This window comes from Leucopleurus acutus (genome assembly GCF_964270905.1).
Source record: "Leucopleurus acutus genome assembly, chromosome: 18".
Taxonomy (NCBI): Eukaryota; Metazoa; Chordata; class Mammalia; order Artiodactyla; family Delphinidae; genus Leucopleurus; species Leucopleurus acutus.
This window is the reverse complement of record NC_139160.1, coordinates 74,018,963-74,040,665: the sequence shown is the minus strand read 5'-3', so window position 1 is coordinate 74,040,665 and position 21,703 is coordinate 74,018,963. Positions and strand designations below refer to the sequence as shown.

The 21,703-nt window shown below is 40.7% G+C and overlaps 1 protein-coding gene across 1 annotated transcript in view; it reads left to right on the top strand.

Annotated features, from left to right (window-relative positions):
- NALF1 (NALCN channel auxiliary factor 1) overlaps positions 1–20,781 on the top strand; it is a gene marked incomplete at both ends in the record, with an annotated part of 575,154 nt that extends 554,373 nt beyond the window's left edge. Inside the window, one exon of the mRNA XM_082859479.1 lies at positions 20,492–20,781. Within this exon, the coding sequence (XP_082715605.1) occupies positions 20,492–20,781 (290 nt within the window). The remainder of the gene's footprint in view (positions 1–20,491) is intronic.
- Between the last annotated feature and the right edge of the window lie 922 nt (positions 20,782–21,703).

The window sequence follows — 21,703 nt, the reverse complement described above, 5'->3', positions numbered from 1 at the left end:
AACATATAATTAGGGAAACTCCACATGTAACGTCACGGAGGTTCAGAGCTGAAAGGACGTGAGCTGTCGTCCAGCTCTTGAGGGTGGGTTTCCCGTCGGCTCCGTGCACGGTTGGGTCTGGACTGTAAAGAAGATTGAGGTCGGGACCGTTAGTGGATTCAGTGATCACCTAGGAAAGTGCACAAGTGAGGAAGCAGGCGCAGGCTTTCCTCAGTCATATTCGTCCCACATGAAGGGTCAGTGGTTAAATCCAGCAGAAAAGAAAATTGAAGAATAGAGAAACCATGTCTCTTCCCCGGGTTCACACTGAAGCCATCAGTTGAAGCCAAGGCATCTGGCTCCCTGACTTGGCACAGTTCACTGCTCTTCTGTTTTCTCCCTTTTCAACCAGAACTTATTTTGTAACTGGAGTAGCCAAGCTTCTCTCAGTCGTGACCTTCTCATCATAAGCTCGACTCCAGAGGGTCATTAGCTCCGCCTACTTTTATTGTAAGATGCTTGCTATGCTGGAGAGAAATGTCTGAGGAGAAATGTGGTAGATGTATATGAAATTATATTCTCTCCTCCACATTTTACTTCCTAAGAAGTGCGTCCTGTTCCGCCCTAAGTATTTTCTCTTGCATTTTCACTCATTCAACAAAAATTTGCACAACACTCATTGCCTCCGTTTTCTATTGCTGCCTTAACAAATTGCCACAAACTTTGTGTCTCAAAACGGCACAGATACGTTATCTCCCAGTTCTGTAGGTCAGAAGTTGGATCTCACCAGGCTGAAATCAAAGTTTCTCCTGGAACCTCTAGGAGAAGACCTGGTTCCTGATCATTCAGACTGTTGGCAGAAGTCAGCTCCTTGCTATTGTAGGACCAAGGTCCCTGTTCCCTTGCCGGCTGTCCACCAAGGAGAGTGCCCAGCTTCTTGAAGCCACCCACATTCCTTCGCTTGCGGTTCTACTGCTCCAAGTTCAAAGTCAGCAGTGGAGAACCAAGTTATTCACGTGTCACATCTCTCTTACCCGCTGGACTCAACCTCTCTCCCTTTTTAAGATCTCGTTTGCCACGTTACAAGATATTCATAGGTTCTGGGGATTACGATTTGCCCTCCTGCATCTATCATGTACCAGCTATTGGGCTAGATGCTGGGGATAGAAAGAGGATTAATAGATGTGGTTCATAACCCGGGAAACACAAGTTTATCTGTGGAAATAAACAAATTGAATAAATACTAGACTGGAGGTGTTGCCTGTAATGTATTAACAAAATATCGAAGAGGAAAGGAACCATTCACTTATCTCCATAACTTCTCTGAGATGTAAGTATAGAGAGTGTAATTATCACAGATTCACAGATGTGCAAGGGAATACAGAGAAACTATGTTTTCCCAGGTTTAAGCAGATGATTTCCCAGACAAGGGTAAGATCCATGATGAAGATTTCATCCCTAGCTTCCATGCATACACAGTAAGCCTACCGTACTGTGTGTGCACGTCACTGCCACTGTTATAACCATGCCCAGCATTTTTCCTGTCTACTAATTGTGAGCACTTAGTCGGCACAAGCCCTTCAGCCAAGCACCCAAGAGGCACCGTCTCATTAAAGCGTCACAGTGTCTCCATGAGGAGAGTGTGTGTGTCGGTAAGGCGTCCTGCAAGTGCAGAAACCCTACTGGAACTGACTGAAGCAAAGACGGAATTCATGGTCCAGAAATAAACAACAGGGAATATATTGTTCATTAGATAGATAGATAGATAGATAGATAGATAGATAGATAGGTGGTAGAAATATGCTGACATAAAGAGATATACTGAAGCATAGAGATACAGGAGAGATTCCATGCAGAGAATAACTCTCTCAAGCTCTATCAAAGCTCCAAGTCGAGCTTTGGCTCCCCGACCCCACCCCTGAGTTCTGTTTTTCTCTTTGTTAGTTGATTTCACCAGCAGCTACAGATTTATAACCTCTCAGTTTGGGAACCGCAGCAGGAAGAGATCACCTCATTGCCATAATTTTTGCAGAAGTCCCGCCGTGGAGTCCAGTAGTGTGGCTTAAGTCATGTGTCCACACTTGAGCAACCCCTGCAGCCAGGGAGACGGAACGTCCAGGTCAATAAGGCAAGTCCCAGGCCTCCTGCATGTGGGAGGGGCTGGCCCAGCCTCACCTGCACCACATCCTGGAGTGCAGGAAGCCTTCTCCCCAAAATAAAATCTGGGTGCTGTTCCCAGAGGGGTCACGGATGTTCCCTGAACTAAACCACAGCTGCCCACCGCATAGATGCCCCCTCACCAGAGAGACCAAGGAAGCCTGCGTGCCTTTCCCAGCCGGCCTCTGCTGGTAAGTGCCCGGGGAGAGCCGGGAGAGCCTCATCAGACGCTGGGCTTACTGTTCCTGTAGCGCCAATAGATTAGAGAAAAGATGGCGTTTCTTTGAGAATCTAAGCATTTTCATCAAATATCTTAAAAACTCACAACAACATTTCTGTAGAGTAATATCTGTTATTATATTTATACTAGAAAATGCATGCTTAATTATTTAAAAACATTCAGTAAGTGTCAGGACTTCCCTGTGGTCCAGTGGTAAAGAATCCGCCTGCCAGTACAGGGGACATGGGTTGGATCCCTGGTCGGGGAACTAAGATCCCACATGCCTCGGGGCAGCTAAGGCCACGCACCACAACTACTGAGCCCACGCTCCCTGGAGCCCGCGCGCCACAACTAGAGAGAAGCCCGCACGCCACAGCAAACAGCCCGTGCCACACGAAAGATCTTAACTAAGACCCAAAAAGAAAAAAAAGCATTTAATAAGTGTCCATCAGCAAAAAGAAGATACTAAGAAAATCCATCATCTACCACCAATAGGAAAACAACATTTTATACCGTGAATAGTGGTTTGAATGATTAAATATGCTTCTATAGCATAATTTAATGTTTGCATGATAATACAGTATATTATTATGATGTAAATTACTTGAGTGTTTTACTAACTACCGGACTTTTCTTCGTGTTCATTTTTTTACTATGTAAAAAAAAATACTACTAAGCACATATATGCATACTTATTTCCATACATTTAAAAAAATTTTTATTGAAGTAGAGTTGATTTATAATGTTGTGTTTAATTTCTGCTGTACAGCAAAGTGACTCAGTTATACATATTTTTTTTTCATTTTCTTTTCCATTATGGTTTATCACAGGATATTGGATATAGTTCCCTGTACGATATGTAGGACCTTGTTGTTTATCCATCCTATATATAATTGTTTGCATCTGCTAATCCTAAACTCCCAATCCATCCCTCCCTCCCCCCCTCCCCCTTGGCAACCACAAGTCTGATCTCTGTGAGTCTGGTTTTGTTTCATAGATAGGTTCATTTGTGTCATATTTTAGATTTCACATATGAATGCTATCATATGGTAGTTGTCTTTCTCTTTCTGACTTATTTCACTTAGTGTGATAACCTCTGGGTCCATCCATTGTGCTGCAGTATTTCCATACACTTCTGATTCATTTCCCTAAACTCATTGAATTGGACTTGGCAGGTTAAAGCGCATGCAAAACTTTAGGCTTTTGATATTTATTGCCAAAAACTCAGAAAGATTTAACGACATAGATTCTTGCCAGAGGTGTATTGTACTTCTCAGTTCTCATTCCTTTGTGGACATACATATTACAATGAGTATTTCTCGATGTTATAAGCAAAATATTACACATCCTTATTGTTTCAAGTCACTAAATACTAGTATTTGAACTTTTTTACGTTAGTCTTTTTTCTTTTTAATGTCACCTCCTAATGTCTAATTCTTAATTTAATATATCATCTTTTTTTCTTCCTTTCTTTTTCTTTTTTTTTTTTTTTGCGGTACTCGGGCCTCTCATTGTTGTGGCCTCTCCCATTGCGGAGCACAGGCTCCGGACGCGCAGGCCCAGCGGCCATGGCTCACGGGCCTAGCCGCTCCGTGGCATGTGGAATCTTCCCAGACCGGGGCACAAACCTGTTTCCCCTGCATCGGCAGGCAGACTCTCAACCACTGCGCCACCAGGGAAGCTCTTCCTTTCTTTTTTTCTCTCTCCCTTCCTTCCTTCCTTCCTTCTTTCCTTTCTTTCTTTCTTTCTTTCTGTAGTCATCTGTGCACATTTTCCTTTTCTTGCATCTTTGTTTTCTTGTAGGAAACAAGGGGCCCAAGGAGCCTGGCTTCTCAGAATATTCATTTGTGCCGTCTTGCCTCTGAGAGATACATACTTCAAAACCTCATTTTTGTTATTCTTCATATTTTCTCAGTTTCTCAGTCTAATCTTTTCTCATCTTAATATTTTCTCAGTTTACTATATATGTATGTGTCTTTATATATTTAAAAAAATGTAACCAGCAGAAAACCAGTAGATATCAAAACTATTGAACAAATATATGCTTTTGTTATTATAAAAGAACAGATGTTCTATGTCTCTCAAATAAGAGTCATAAGTGAGTGTTAAATCCTATTATTTCCCCCACTCCAAAAAAGAATAATCATATCTCTTTTACTTTAAACTTCTTTGTCAGTTCACATCTGACAAATAAAGACAGTTAATCATTCTAGTTAATATTCTTTTTGTTAATTTCAATGTCAACTCTAACACATTGAGACAGTTTTCTTGTTATAAATGATTCTATAATATTGGCTTTTCCTTAGAGTCGGAGTACTACCAACTTAAGTTTGGGCATTATCTTTGAGTAAAAATATTTTGATGAAAATCACAACTACTTTTGTTCACATTTAATGTTTCAAAAACGGGTGATCAAATTAGGAAAATAATTTTCCCCTAACTCATTTTAAAAAAGCATATTTTTGAAGTCCGGGTCTATTTATGAGGTGTTTTCATGCTTTGAAGCCATTAACGTGTGTCCGTGTAGGCAGGACACAGACATTGGGATAGCTTTGTACGTATTCTGTGATTACACAGAAAGTCTGTTTTTCTTTTTAGAAAGAAAAGCAGGAAATGTTGTTTGTACTCTAAATACATTCGTGGATGGATCAAAGCACTAGCAAAACTGTCTCTTCAATTACAAGTCATGGTTTGAGATTCTGCAGCCGCAGACTTATTTACGTAGTTTCCTGTTTTTAAGGCTATTTCCTTTGCAGAGTCATAGTTACTAAAGATTGCCAAATTAAAAAAAGACTGGGTAATCTACTAAAACATGACACTGATTTACAGTATGTGATCCTCACCATGTCACTTCACAGAGAAAAATAACACAAATAAATAGAAATAGAACATAATAGGTAATGTTCTTAACGAGGACCATACAGTTTTCTTCTTGGGTAACAATGCTGAACTAGCTAGCGCTCAGCATGCAGTCACGGAAACATCCATGAGAGATCCAGTTTTTCACATCCTCCTGTAATGTAGATTCATAAGACACACTTAAACGCATTTCTCTGAATCCTTGAAATTCATCTCATGAAATCCCATAAACACTCTTCCCATCTATGAGAGGAACCCAAGTGGAAAAATGAAAGCGCTTAGCAACCATGGCTGGTTCACAGGAATGGAAGAGAAGTCAAGATTCTTATTCCTTCCTCAGGTGACGTTTACTAGTTGCACTTGGTACAAGTCCCTGATACGTGGGAACTTATCAGAATAGAAAGAGGAACATGAGTCTTTCCGTCCCACCAGCACCCCCTGCCTTGAGCCCTACAGTGTTCTGATGGTTTGTACAGATGCTAACAGCTACACTCCTCTGGGAACTGATATGGTTTTCCTCCACGCCATCCTATAAAGTCTACATCAAGGCCACCCTAAAAGGCATCATCAGGAATGGGGTGGGAAATTAAATGAGCAAATATTTTCTTCATCCATGAACTTTTTTTCTTTCCTATTTTCTTAGAATAAATTTTTCATAACTAAAAATATCACTGTAACCATTTTAGGAGAGATTAACAATGAAAATGTGATATTTAACATCATGTGTTAGTTATGTTGAGACTGTATCCTCTCTGACTGCAGAAGACAGTCTCTGTTCTTTTAGTCCAATCCTAGAAAAATTTAGGACCCATCGTTGAGGAAATTACCTGCTTAGCTTCTAGACACTTTGAATGCCTGATTTATCCCTCAATTTAGCTTATGGTCTTAAGAAATGAGTGAATTCTTTGTAGAACTTCTTTGCCATTTTAATGTGGGCCTTTGATTTTAATTTCATTGCGTATGATTTTCCATTTGTAAAACAATCTCTATTCTATCGAATGTGCACTTAGCTTTCTATTCTGAATGACCTTTACATAGGCAGGTACTTGTGTGGCCCGTTCTTGAGAGTCTGCGTCACTTTTCTTCCTGATATGTGTACTTATATTTTACTATTGGGTTATATCCATGTGCTAATATAGTCTATGCATTAAGACAGTCTTTTACAACTCAGAGTATTACTTCATGATCCCTTGGTTCCTTCCCCTCATTAAACAAATACGTGTTGTTCTCTGGGAGATAAGCAGAATGCTAGGTGTTTAGAGGAAGGATGGAGTAGTTAGATTTCAGTGTGATGTTAGACTGAAAATTCATCATGTGGACCTGATACATTTGCCACCACTCCTTTCAAAAAAAAAAAAAACTAATCTATTTCAAATGTATACCTTACTTACTTAAAATTTGCCCTTGCTTAAAAAAGATACTATAAAGATTTTAAATATAAGTCATTCTTTCTGCAGATGGTCATATGATTTGGAACTTTGTTTCTAGATTTCTGAGACTGACTCCTCGTTTTATCTTGTTTTACCAGCCCAATGATAAAATAATCCTAGAAAATTATCAAAATCTCTACACGTCACTTATATTATTTTTACCTTTAAAAAAGTGGATACAATTTGGATACTAGTGCTAATTTTATATTTTTTGTAAGTTATTTCTAAATAAATCCTAGGTTATATGCATGTGAAACCACTCTTGCAGCAAATAAAAAATGAAGGACTATTAAAGGTGAAATGCTAATTTCAAAAACTATTTTTTGCAACGCTCAGGATTTACATGATGGCAAAAAATGGTCCTGGTGATGAGTCAACCATTGCATTTAAGTGTGGGTGTGACTTCTGGTTCAAGGTGGCAAGCTGCAGCAGGCTTTTATTTCCCACCTGTCTCGAACTCTTATTGAAATTGAAGTAAAAACTACAAAATGGGATACATTCATAGAAGCTATAGAACCTAGAAAATGGGACACAGGGAGAACAGAGACTGTTTTAAAAAATATACAGAGGACTTCCCTGGTGGCGCAGTGGTTAAGAATCCGCCTGCCAATGCAGGGGACATGGGTTCGAGCCCTGGTCCAGGAAGACCCCACATGCTGCGGAGCAGCTAAACCCGTGTGCCACAACCACTGAGCCTGTGCTGTAGAGCCTGCGAGCCACAACTACTGAGCCCTCGCGCCACAACTACTGAAGCCCGCGCGCCACAACTACTGAAGCCCACACGCCGACAGCCCATGCTCCACAACAAGAGAAGCCACCACAATGAGAAGCCCCGCGAGGAAGAGTAGCCCCTGCTCGCCACAACTAGAGAAAGCCCGCGCAGCAACGAAGACCCAATACAGCCAAAAATAATTTAAAAATTGTTTTTAAATAAACAATGTACAGAAGAGAAAAGGCAAATGCAGGACTCTAGAATGCAACCAGAATTGTGAGAGCCTTCAGAGCAGGCTCTGAAAAAAGACCACAGCAGACGTGGGAACTCTTCCAATAGGACCCTTTGATGATCATGGATTGTTTTGGGGACGTAGAGAAAGCAGAACAAAAAAACCAGAAATTCTCTGATGGATTAAAGGCTCTGAGCAGACATCTGAGCCGACGGATCATCCCCACTCCTGTCTATGCAGTGTGGTGTCTGCCCACAAAATCCAGGGATCGACTTTCTAGACATTGAATGAGCTCCCTGGGTGGATGTGAGGAAGCCTTCTTAGTAATGACTTTTGGGGTGTTAGGAGGGGAGCTGCGATTCATCTACTTCATCTCCATTCACTCACCCTGAGGAGACTTCTGCCTCTTGGAGAGACTTGACAACTGAAGGTGACAAGAGAGTAAAACATGTGGAAGGGCCAGGACAACCCCATATGAGCTTTTTGGATAAAACAAAACAAAAAGAGTATGAAGGTGGAAGTGGGGAAAGGCATTGATTATCAAAGCAATGCAAGAAGGAATTTCTCCAGAGTGGAAGAAAACCATGGTCAGATTGAAAGGGACCAGCAGAAGAAGTTATGAAGAAACCACGTGTAGACATATCTTCTTGAAATTTTAGAAAACAACAAATATATGAACTATCCAAAGAGGTTTCACTGAGGGTAACAAACCCAAGCCTTCAGTGAAATGAGAAGTATATTAACATCTGTGTCATAGCCAAGATTTTAGCCCCTATGATCTTCTTTCTTGATATGCCCGTGAATATGGTACATCACATGGCTCAAAGGACTTTGCACATGGAATGAAGACGGCTAGTCAGCTGATCTTAAAATAGGGAGATTATCCTGGATTATCTAGGTCCACCCAATGTAATCACGGAATACAAAAGTATCAGCCAGAAAGATGAGGCAGAAGGAGAAATCACAGAAATGGAAGGTGTAGGAGGGAATCAACCCACTGTTGTTAGATTTCAAGATGGAGAAAAGGGCCGTGAGCCAGGGATGCAGGTGGTCTCTGGAGGCTGAGAGTCTCCAGTTGGCAGCCAGCAAGAAAGCAGGGAGCTCAGTGCTACAGCCACATGAAAGTGAATTCTGCCAGCCTCCTGACCCAGTTTGGATAATCAAGGCCAACACCTTGATTTCAGCCTGATAAAAAATTGTCACACACACGACATCATCTTGGCTTAAAATGGCATCCATGTATTACCTCACAGTTCTATAGATTAGAGCCTGGGTTGGTTTTGACTTATGTCTCTACTTCACTTTGACACTAGCCAAAACCAGCCCAGGCTCTAACCTATACAACTGTGAGATAGTATATGGATGCCATTTTAAGCCACTGTGATGTCCGTGACAGTTCTTTATAAATAGAAAGCGAATGCAGATTTCTGTACGTAGAAGTGGAGTGTTGCTGTAACAAATACCTAGAAATGTGCAGGTGGCTTTGGAACCAGGCAGTGGCCTAAGTTGGAAGACTTTTGAGGAGCATGATAGAAAAAGCCCAGATTGCCTTGAACAGGGTGTAGGAATATGGTCATTAAAGCCTGCCGGTGAGGGCTCAGAAAGGAATGAGGAACATGTTCATGGAAATTGGAAACATCTTCAACAGTATCAGAAAGCTTAGCAGAATTGCGCCCTGCAGTTATCTGGGAAGCAGAGATGCTAAGTCATGAAGTTGGCTCTATGGCTGAGATTTCCAAGCAAATGTTGAAGGTGTGACCTGGCTTTTTCTTGCTACTCATAATAAAATGCATAAGGAGAGAGATACACTGAGAGAAGAATTATTCAACAATAGAACCCAGGATTTGATGACTTGGGAAAATCTCAGTCTACCAAGATGGCAAAAGGTAAAACAAATTGCTGTCAGGAAAGCATACTCTAGAGAAAACCAAACGAAACTGCTGAGGGGATGGCTGTACAACCATTCTAAGACCTCACAAAGTTTGGAAGGTCAGAGTATTAAGTTATACAGAAGGCTTTTGAAGAGATTAAGGGTGGGACTCATGGATTCCCCTCAGCCCTTTGAGCGGTAGCCAAACGTAGAGGAGCGATTATCTAGGGAGGATTTGTGGGGGAGCTTCTTGTCTAACGGGGTAAACCCTTGTGACATAGGAGTCTCACAAAGTTATGGAGAAGTTTACATTAGCAAAAACACTGCCAACTTGGACGGAAAGGGACAGAGGATGAAGTGAAGGGAGGCTGTTGGATCCTCAAAATTCTACTGGCGGAAACTTGCTAGAGAAACTACTCAGCTGCACACAGATGCAACTTTTTATAAGAAAGGAAAGATGAGTCAGAGGACGGAGATGTGAGCCCAGAGGGTGGAGCTGAGAATCGCAGAGGATCACTCACAGGCCTGGAAACTTGATGGAGTTTGTGCAGCTAGATTTCAGAGTTGATTTGGGTTGGTGACCACCTTTTCCTTCCACCTTCTCCCTTTTTGAAGCAGAATGTCTGCAACGATTAGTCTCTCAGCGTCGTGTGTTGGGAGCAGATAACTTACTTTCTGGTTTCGCAGATGGAGAGGAATTTTATCCTGGGATGGAGTGTGCTTAGAGTCACATCAATACCTAATTCAGGTGATATAGATCATGAAATTTGAGGAGTTTGAACTGATGAGACTTAGGGGAGATTTGTGCACTTTGAGTTGTATTGGGTTGCGACTTGGGACCTTGGGATAAGGTGAAGAGTTTTTGCATGTGGCATGGATGTGGGTCTTTGAGAGCCAGAGGGTGAAGTGTGTTAGACTGAATAATGGCTTCCCCCAAAAAAGATGCCCATGAACTAATGCGCAGAGCCTGTGAATGTGTTACATGGCAAAAGGGACTTTACAGCTGTGATTAAGGTTGTGGTTGTGAGATATGGAGCTTATCCTGGATCATCTAGGTGGGTCCCGTCTAATCACACAGGCTGTGAAAAGCACAGAAGACAGAGTCAGTCATAAAGACACAGTGTGAGATTCAGGTAAGATGGGGCTGAAGGAGAGGTCATAGAGGTTAGAAGAATGAGAAAGACTCCACACTGTCACTGTTGGCTCTGAAGATGGAGGAGGATAAGCCCAGGGATGAGGATGGCCTCTAGAGGCTGAGAACAGTCCCACCCAACAGCAGGCAAGGACCTCAGTCCTGGAAGCATGGAGAACCAAACTCTGCCAGCAACCTGCATGAGCCTAGAAGTGAATTCCCCCCTAGAGACCCTGAAAAGGACTTCAGCCCTGCCAGCATCTCGATCTTGGCCTTGCTAACACTGAGCAGGGAAACCAGCCAACCCTCCTAGACTGTGACCTACAGAAGTGTGAGTAAATAATCGAGTGGTGTTTCAAGCTACTAATGTGTAGTAATTTGCTACAACATCTACAGGAAACAAATATAGTCATAATTTTCTCCCACAGCGCTGGACCCTAGGACGCAATGAGCAATGCCTCCAAAGTTATCAGAAGAAGAGATTGTGAGCCTGGGATCCTATACCCAGGCAAAATGTCTTTCAAATAGGAGAATGAAGTCTGTTTCAATTAAATGTGTATGTTCTTGAAAATTTACCTTCTACATATCCCATGTGAAACATTACTTGTAGTTTTACTCTAGTAGAACAAAAGAGGATTACAAGAAAGAGGGTAATGTAGGCTCTCAATATTCGTGGTGGAGTAAAATAAATCATAAGATAATATCTGTGCATCGAAAATAACCTGTTCATATTAGAACACTGAAATTGTTATGATTATGAAATGGATTTAGTGACATAAGGATGAAGATATAATATTTTTCCTGATTATATGAAGCATGAAAGACAACTAGAATCTCAGAAAAAATGTGCAAGAGAAGCGTGAGTCAAATATAAAGCTATCTAAAATTTTTATGAATTGATAAAATATAAAAAGTAATCATCTATTTTGCCTGATATCTTAAATTCTTTGCATGATGTTACTGTAATGAAATGGCATTACATGAACTCTAAGAATTTTTTTTCTTTCACTTTCAATTTTCAAAATTAACATACAGAATGAAAACATGGAAGAAGATGTAACCATAGTTTAGAACAAAAGCAATGGCCAAATATGAGATTAATGGGACAGGAGAGAACTATACAGACATGAATCTACTCAGCTTTGTCAGTTGAGAATAGATATGATCTAAAATCACTGGATTAAGAAATAGACATAGGAGCACACTGTACAGAATTATGAAGGTACTCACTCCCAACATGAAAACAAACAAAAGGCAAAACAAAACCCAACAAAAGTCATAGTGGATCCTGCACGCCTACCCTCCACGCCCTGCCAATGACCTCACCTTAACTTCATTAAGTCTCTTAAAACCTTATTTCCACATAAGGTCACCTTTTGAGGTACTAGGATTTAGGTCTTTCAGATGTATTTGGAGGGCAAATCTATTCAACTTTTAACACAGAGAAAATGAAATATGGAACCTAATAAAATATACTTCACATAAAAGAAGGAAGACAGAGTTTGAGAGACAGAATGATAGCATATATTTAAGAAAAGTTACTACAAGGGTAATTTTAGGCAGCATCTGTTCTCAATAAAATTCAAGGACATATAGACCCTTTAAAACAAGGGGAGAAACGTGGAAAGGAAATTTGGCTGGGAAGCAGGCAAACATAACAATTAATTTAGATTAATATATATAATACGTATACGTATATATATATATTGCAGGGCAACAGAAAATAATTGCAAATATGTTGTACACTTATAGTATCAACCATATAGAGATTGAAGTAAGCAAAGTGGAGGATAAGCTTGAAGAAAACAGAGGCGAAGTCCAAGGTGGAGACCAAGACTATAAAAATGATGAGAGGGAATGTGATAAGTTGAAAACACATAATACACGGTGAAAAAAAGAAATAACAACCAAACGAAGACTGGGAAATATCTTTCCTGAGCTTAGAGACACTCTCACTGGCAGATTAAAGTGGTTCTTCCCATTCTGGCAAAATTAAGGAAATTAGATCAAATTCCAAACATTCTTGAATTTTGAGAATGGAGGAAATAGCCTACAAGCTCCAAGGTGGAAAATATCATATTTGAGCAGAAAGAAAAACACTGACTTCACGTTGTTCTTTCAGAGAGTGAACCTACATGCACGGCTATGTTTGTTCTGTGGGAATCTCTCTCTGGTGTGGCTGATGAGACCAGCATAAACCAGTCCAATAATAAGTCGATCTGCATCCCCAGGAGCATGTCACTGGAACCCAGCAATTCCAGTCAGTCCCCTATGACATTGAATTAAGAGAACAAAACAATGAAGTCCTATCTCCATGAAAAAGCCCAAAGATAAATGAGGGAGAGCTGTGCAGCAGGAAACAGAGATGATTCCAGTGCTATAGGGAGCACCCCTACTTCTGATGGCCATGCTATTTCTTAATTTAGTTCTTCATGTTCCCTTGTGTGCTCTCAGTCTTGTATCTCATAGAATAGGCTTGAAGTTTTCACATATTCCTCCCCTTAGCTGCTCTAGGTTTTGTTTCGTTTTGTTGCCTAAATTAGCTCCAGTGAGTTTCTATTAATTGCAACCAAATAATCCGTGAATAAGGTACATATAAAACGATATGCAAATGTTATTCATCATTACTGGGAGGGAAGATATAAAAATGTTAGTAATTTGACAATAAATAAGTTTCAAACATCTGATTATATAGCCCCCCCCAAATGATGAGGGATTAGAAGTTGGAGGAAGTAAAATTTAGATAAACTTCCTCATCAACGACCCTAATAATTAGACAAATTTGCCCAAGTGTGTGTGATTTTTAAAAAATGTAATTCTAGGAGAATGAATAACTGCACATATTTAACAAATTATGAAAAGATATGCACTTAAGTTCACACAGCAAATGATAGACAACAGAGGGAATGGTAAAGACACATTTTTAAATGTTTGGAAATGTTATTATATGAGGATGAAGACAAGACCAAGCACTACAGATCCGACAGTAAGGGGAACTGGATGGAACTCTCCTTTCCAATCATTGTGAAACTCTTAGATGTAGAACACAGTGCAGAGAAAAATATAAAAAGATCAAGAAAAATTAAAATAATGGACAATGATATATCAAAGATGCTAAAATGAACGGAGATAACGTTAAATCGCTTTCTTTGTTCATCTATAGGAAGAAACTCATCCTTTCAAGTCTGATCACGAGATGGCTGAAATTCAGTCATATCTTCAGGCTCCACTTCTAATTCCAGTTCTCTTGCTCTTTCTACCACCTCTGTAGTTACATCCTGCACTGAAGTCTTGAACCCCTGAAAGTCATCCATGAGAGCTGGAATCAACTTCTTCCAAACTCCTGTTAATGTTGATACTTTGACTTCTTCCCATGAATCAGGAATGTTCTTACTAGTGTCTCTAGTGGTGAATCCTTTCCAGAAGGTTTTCAATTGACTTTGCCCAGATCCCTCAGAGGAATCACTATCTATGGCATCTACAGCCTTACAAAATGAATTTTTTAAGTTATTACTTAAAAGTAATAACTTGAAAGTCAAAATGACTCCTTGATCCATGGGCTACAGAACGGATGTCATGTTAGCAGACATGGAAATGGCATTAATCTCACTGTCCGTTTCCATCAGAGCTCTTGGGTGACCAGGTGCCTTGTCAATGAGCAGTAACATTTTGAAAGGAATCTTTTTCTGAGCAGTAGGTTGCAGTAGTGGGCTTAAAATATTCAGTAAACAGATGTACTGTCACTCAGGCTTTGTTGTTCCATTAATAGCATGAGCAAAGTCGATTTAGCGTAATTCTTAAGGATTTTAGAAATGGTAAATGGGCACTGGCTTCAATTCAAAGTAACCAGCTACCTTAGCGCCTAATAAGAGAGTCAGCCTGTCCTTTGACGCTTAGAGGCATTGACGTCTGTCTAGCTATGAAAGTCTAAATGGCATCTTCCTCCAGTATAAGGCTGTTTTATCTACATTGAAGATCTGTTTAGCGTAACTCCCTTCATTAATTCTCTCAGCTAGATCTTCTGGATACCTTGTTGCAGCCTCTACAGCAGTACCTGCTGCTTCACCTTGCACTTCTATGTTATGGTGTTGGCTTCCTTCCTTAAACCGCATCAACCAACCTCTGCTAGCTTCCCAGTTTTCCTCTACAGCTTCCTCCCCTCTCTCAGCCTTCACAGGATTGAAGAGAGATGGGGCCTTGCTCTGGGTTAGGCTTTGCCTAATGTTGTGGGAATGTTGTGGCTGGTTTGATCTTCTATCCAGACCACTCAGACTTTCTCCGTATCAGCACTAAGGCTGTCTCACTTTCTCATCATTCCTGTGTTCACTGGCGTAGACATTTAACTTCCTTCGAGAAGTTTTCCTTTGCATTCGCAATCTGACTGTCTTGCACAAAAGGTCTAGGTTTCAGCCTATCTCAGTTTTCAACATGCCTTCCTCACTAAGCTTCATCGTTTCTAGCTTTTGATATAAAGTGAGAGACACGTGACCCTTCCTTTCACTTGAACACTTAGAGGCCATTGTAGGGTTATTAATTGGCCTAATTTCAATATTGTTTTGTCTCAGGGAATAGGGAGGCCTGAGGGAGACGGGGAGAGACGGGGAATGGCCAGTCGGTGGAGCAAACACACCACATTTATTGATTAAGTTTGCCATCTTACGTGGATGCAGTTTGTGGCACCCCCAAAACAATTTTGGTAGTAACATCAAAGATCACCGATCACAGATCATCCTAACAAATATAATAAAGTGAAGAAGTTTGAAATACCGCAAGAATTACCAGTATGTGACACAGAGACACAAAGTGAGCAAATGAAAGAAAAAAGTGGCACCTTAGACTGGCTGGATAGAGTCACCACAAACTTTCAATTTGTAAAAAACACAATATCTGTGAAGCTCAATAAAGTGAAGTGCAGTAAAATGAGGTCTGACTGTATATGTGTGTCCGTATTAATAAAAAGTTGAGGAAACAAATTCCAACAGTTTCTTCTTGTTTCTTTTTTCATCCTAATGAAATCAGGTTTGGGGTAATTTTCCCCCTTCTTTTTACTTTACTGTTTTCTAAACTTTTGCATTTGGAAAGATATTATAAAGCATATTACTAGTTCAAATATTTGAAAAATTAGCCTCATATTCCTGGATTTAAAGATGGCAAAATGTAAATTACTGAGATAACGAAGGGTTATATTTAAATAATGTGTTTATTTTAAGGATTTCCTTAGAATGTCTTTCCTGTACTTAGATGTTATTTATACTGACTATACTAGAATAATTGTTTTGAGCTGTAAAAAATAAGGCTTTTCTGTGAGTGGCTTAGACGAATTGAAAACAGAAAAAGAATTTGAATTAGATGTTCCTTAAAGCCCTTCCTAATAATAAATTCTGACTCTACTATTTATCCCAACTTCTAAGAGGAATAATTAATATTACGTGACATTTTACTACCTGCCAGGCACTGTTCTAGACAGTTTATGTGTATTATTTAATATCAGAAATAATTCATGAGGTTGGTACTATAAGATAGAATAATTGCTACTACTATTATTTTCAATGTCAAATAGGTAATGATTCATTAGAGATTGCAGTTAGAACATTTTGTAGCAAACCGTAGAACAACATTTCATTAACTGAAAAAATTACTCTTTTCCTTTCCTAATCCCAAATCTCTTATATATTTGTGCAATGAGATTGTCTGAGAACTTTTTTCATTTGGTAATATGTCCTTACAGTTTCTTTGAAGGATGAGGAAGTGTTGGCTGCTATAGGTAGGCTCTCCTAGGAAGCATCTGTATCCAGACGGTTTACTAGAGAGAACTCAGAACTGTACCCGTGAGGGAGTTAGGGAACAAGGATTCAGCAGAGGGAAAAAAAATCCGAGGCTGGCTTGGCCCTTTGCAGATGCCCTGTGTCTTCAGTTTCTGGGGAGACACTGAGGCAGAATCCAGCCACAGGCAGCATTCCTGGCTGGAGGAGTGAGTCAGAGATCAGGACAAAGCAGACCGATGTAGGGAAAAGTGCAGTAAAGTTTCCTAGGCAGCCCCAAGAGAAGAGAAATCGTTATTAGGCATAAATCCAAAAGGACAGAAGAATGGATAAGGAGACAACAACCAAACCCTCTTAGAAACTAGAAAGAAAATCGGTGCACGTGAAAGGAGTTGCTGACACCTAGAAAAGTGAATGCTAAAGCAGCAGAGAAGAAGCAAAGAGTCAACCAGATTTCCATCCAAGACTCCCTCCAGACACAGGAATTGACAGCATGAAATGCTTTGGAGGAGGTGACGACATAAGGGAGAGCAGGTGGAAGTCTGTATATGAGGCAGTCAGATCTCCATAACCCATGCCTCCCTCTCCAGAGAAAAGTGCTGGCATATTTCTTTGTGGGAGAGGAACTGTTTTTTGGAGATGGTTGGAGAAAGTTGTCGGACCGGGTGACAGACGTGAGGAGGGCTTCCCACGTAAAAAGTAAGAGACAAACAAAGGAGAAAAAAGCGATCTGGAGAAAACAGAATGCACGCAGGGAGGAAATAAAACACGACAAATGAAAGTGCTGTAAAAATCTCAGAGTGATAAAAGAATATATTGCAACTGTGAAATGAGAACAGTCACTTCAAACAAGAAATTCAGAGTATGTAAAAGAGCTCTTGGAAATTAAAATGTGATTTTTTTAAAAAAAGAAAAACTCAGTAAAATTATTTCATGGTAAAGCTCACCAAATCCTCCAGAAAGCAGAGCCAGGGATGAAGTGATGAACAAGGAAGATGATAAGAATATTAAAGGACAGGTCCCAGAGGTTCAACAACTAAATATGGGACTATCGCTCAAATAAAGCTGAAGGATAAGAATTTCTAAGCCAGAATTCCATCCTCAGGCAAACAATCAATTAAACGTGAGGTAAACATTTTTAGGCATACAGCTTCTCAGAAATTTACTCCCAAGAGTTTGTCCTTATGAAAATACTAGACACCCAGTCCACCAAAATGAGTAAAGAGGTGTAAGGAACAGGAGATAGGAAATCCACGGGAAAGAGGCAGCCAGCGTCCCTAAGAGGAAGGTTCATTGGAGTTTTCAGGCTGGAATCTATGCATTAGGCATAAAAGCCACCAGTCCAGATGGTAAAAGACTACAGGAGATAGTTCTTCAGGAAAACACAACTGACAGGAAAGCGCTGGCAAGGTACTGGGTGCTGAACTAGTAACTATGTAGAAAACTCTAAGAATTAGTAAGTATTAGTTCTAGGAAAAACAAAGTGGAATCGGAATGGAAAATGAAAGTTTACCGCACGTCTGAGTTGAGAATTGTTTTTACAGCATTCCAATAAAGGAACACCGAGTATTAAACTTACTACCATAGAGGAAGGGGGTCACCTATGGGCTGGAGAAGGTGCAGAATGAATGTTTTATCCTCACAGGTCCTGGGGCGGGGTTGGGGGCGGGGAGGAATCTACTAGTGATAGTGATAAAAAATGAAAAATCACGAAAAGTATAAAACAGGTCATTTCCAGAAATGGAGCCAATACAGAAACAAATAAAAAAGTGCAGTACTTGCCTCTGAGAAGGAAGAATTTGGGATGGAGGAGGTGGAGGAATTTTTTCTTATAAAATGTATATCTTGTAGAATGATTTGATTACTAATACGCATGTGTAACTCTGAATAAAGATTCTTATTAAAAAGATGGACAATGTAAAAAGAAAGAGTATTATTGTTTTTAGTCCAAAAGAAGAGTACATTGATTGACCTGACAAATTGCCTTATTTTTTCTGAGATGACTTTAGGTCTAAATCAGTCGCCTGGCTTCTGAGCAACTTCGGAAGAGCTTCTTATCTGGACGACATTGTTAAAGATATTCCGACTGTCACCATTCTAAAATGCTGACCTAAATGACCTTTAGATTTCTATTGTTATAATCTTAACTATAAACTCTCTTCTTTGTAGAATATAATTTTGGAAGACGTATACTTCAATAAATGATTAGTCTACCCGTGAAGTATCTTATTTGAAAAAAGAATAAAATACATAAAATAAAAATGTCAGAGCTGCAGACCTCATTAATTCAGTTTTTTTTCCATATTCTACCTAGGCGAAGGTGAAGTTTACCTTTGAATGCCTAAGAAGAAATGAATATTGTAAGCATCCTTATAAGGATATCTTGGTCATTTTTTTAAAGAAACTGAAGATTGCAGTGTATATTATTAAATAGACTATTGAATAAATATATATTGAGCTTATTCATGTAACAAATCTCGTTAAGTACCTATTTTATTCAGGCATTCTGCAACATATTGGGAACACGAGGCTGATACTATATAGTTCTTGCTCTTATGGTGACACATAAGTAAGGAAATTGACATGAAAATGAGCAATTGTGATTAAAAGAAAAAATAATAATTGCTCTATTGAAGAGTTACACAAAACGCACTAGGAGCCCAGGACTATGAATACAGGCTTCACAAAGGGAATTTTATGTGAGCTGAGCCTGAAGGAGAAATGAGAGTTAGTTCTATGAATTGATGGAGAAAATTCCAGAAAGAAAGCTTGAGCCGTGGTCCATATGTGGGTGGAAGTGTCACGTGTTCTGATATCAGCCAAGAGTTGAGGATGTCTGGAGCACTGAGCAGTGAGTCTGGAGAGAGAGGAAAGGAGACTAGATTTCATGAGCAAGGTCGAGTCAATGAGGCGCTATTAACAGTGATTATAATTCACAGTAGTCAAATTTTTCAAGTTACTTCTCTGCGCCAGGCACTGAGCCAAGCACTTTACATACGACATCGTATTTAATCCTAACAATTACTCTATCGTCATTTTTAAGTTTTTCAAGCTTGAGAGTAACAGAATAAAATTTGTGTAGAAACTTCATGCTAAATCTCATGAAAAAATGTTTCAGTCAAGTTAAAAAAAAAAAGGATACAAAATGGCTTAAGCGACCACGTAAAAATTTTATAATCTAGCAAGAAACGAGATTGGAAGGTTTAGATAGCCAGTTGTTTTATTCTTTTTCATCACTGCGAAAGTCTCCACTTATCAATTTAAAAATAAGAACAATGTGTGTTTTTAGAGGAAGAAGGGAAAAGAGAAGGGAGAAAGAGGAGAGATTCTGTGGTGAGGGAAGGGAAAAAAGGAAGAGAGAATAAGAGAGAGCGAGAGAGTGAGCTAGACCCACAATCACTAAAAAGTGATGCTGGAGGATGGGAAAGGGAGAAGGATGAGGCAGAGACTCCTCCCCCAGTGGTCCAGAAAATAAAAATAAAAAATAAAAAAGTAAAAATAAAAAGACAATACAGGCTTCAATGTAGGCAGTCATCAATAGAATAGCAAATGGAAGAATAAGAGAAGTATTTACAAATGGAAATGGTCATGCTTTGGGTGTGTAGATGTTAAGCCCATTCAGCCATAAAGGGAGATCTGAGCCTTGGTGAGGTTCCTGAGAGGAGGTGATTAGTAACATGGTTCCTGTAGCTCTGGTATTATGATTGGTTGGTGGTTTCGTAAATAAAATATGCTGACTCATAACTAGTGGGTGTCACTTTACACATCGCATTAATTAATCACATTCCTGTTAAAGAGAAAATGGTGGTTGAACGTTCCTGGTCACCAAGTTGATCCAGAACCTTAGGTTCTGGTTTTGACCTAGTGAAACCTTTTATCCTGTATTCCTCACAACCCAGAACTTTCATGGATGACCACCAAGAGTACAGTAAGAGCAGTGAGGAACCTAAAAGTACTGGCTTGAGAGCACGGTTGACCGTTGACCCAGACTGTACGGACTTGACTCCCCTTTACAAAATGTTCCATTGCCGTAAGATGTCGTGGATCAGATGTTAAAGTACACGCTGCCGTCGGCTCTGAGCGCCTTCCTACCCGTCCTCCTCTCGCCTGTTAACCTTGCCCTTTCTTCACCCCCCAGGGCTCTACGAAACCTTTCTAACCAATGAGGAACCAGAATGCTGTGACGTCAGGAGAGAGGCAAAATCCAACACCCCCTCCAAGGGGACGGTGGACAGAGGCGGCTCCTGTCCCAGGACGCCGCTGCCAGCTTCAGCAGCGCCCAGGCTGGGCCCCGGCAGACTCAGACTGTGTGTCCTCATGCTGATGCTCCTTCACACAGTTCTCACGGCCTCGGCGGCGCAGAACGCCACGGCGCTGGGCGTCGGGGGCGTCCACGCACTTGACGAGCGCTCGGCCAGCAAGGAGTAGGGATGCTGGACCCTGGAGCGCGCCTGCCGCCCTGGCCGCCGGCGTCACGGCCTGGGTGCTCCGACCGCGCATCACTTTGTGCAGGGCCTGGAGGGCAAAACTGGAAAAGAGGGGCCTGAATCCAAACAAGGACACACACACACAGCTTTTTATGGACTAAAAGGCTGGAAAGTGACTTCGGTTTCTCACACCATTTTATACACTGTGTTTTAATGTTTGGAGGTTTTCTTTGCTTTCCTTTTGATTTGGGTTTATCTGTTTGTTTTGTTTTTGCACTTGTTAATACAGGATTTATTTGGGGGGATGGTTTCTCAGAGGTAAACTAAGTCTTTTCACTGTCGCGCTCTCTCTATATATTTCTAGTCATTGTGTGTGCTCCTCAGATAGTTCTGTCTCATGTCCTGTCAGTTTCTATTAGCGGAATGACGGCTATGACCTCGCGGTATAGCAAACAACAACAACACACACAAAAAAAAATCATAAAAAAATAAAAAAGACAAAAAAAAGAAAACAACAAAAAAATAAAAATAAAAAAACTCCCTGACTCTCCCTCCTGCCTCTGGAACCCACACCCCTCCCGGCCTGCCCGCCCCGGGCCTTCCCCGCCCATAGCAGATGACATCCGCTTGCTTCTGTCCTTGTCGCAGCTGCCGTGAGTGGGCGCAGTGCACGCTCCGCTGGGCCCCTGAGCCGCTGCTGCACAAACCTGCAACGGAGCAGAACCAGGGGGGCCCTTTCTAGCTGAACAAACAAGTGCTCTCCATAACAGATGGGGTCAGACAGTTAGCACATCTTTACGTTGAAAATAAAACAAAAGCAAAGAAAACTACCGTGAACTCGGTTGGTCCAGCTCCCCCTTCCAAGGGCCCAGGCCTTCCTCACTGGTCGGGTGGCTGGAAGCAGCCGCCCAGAATGGGGGTGT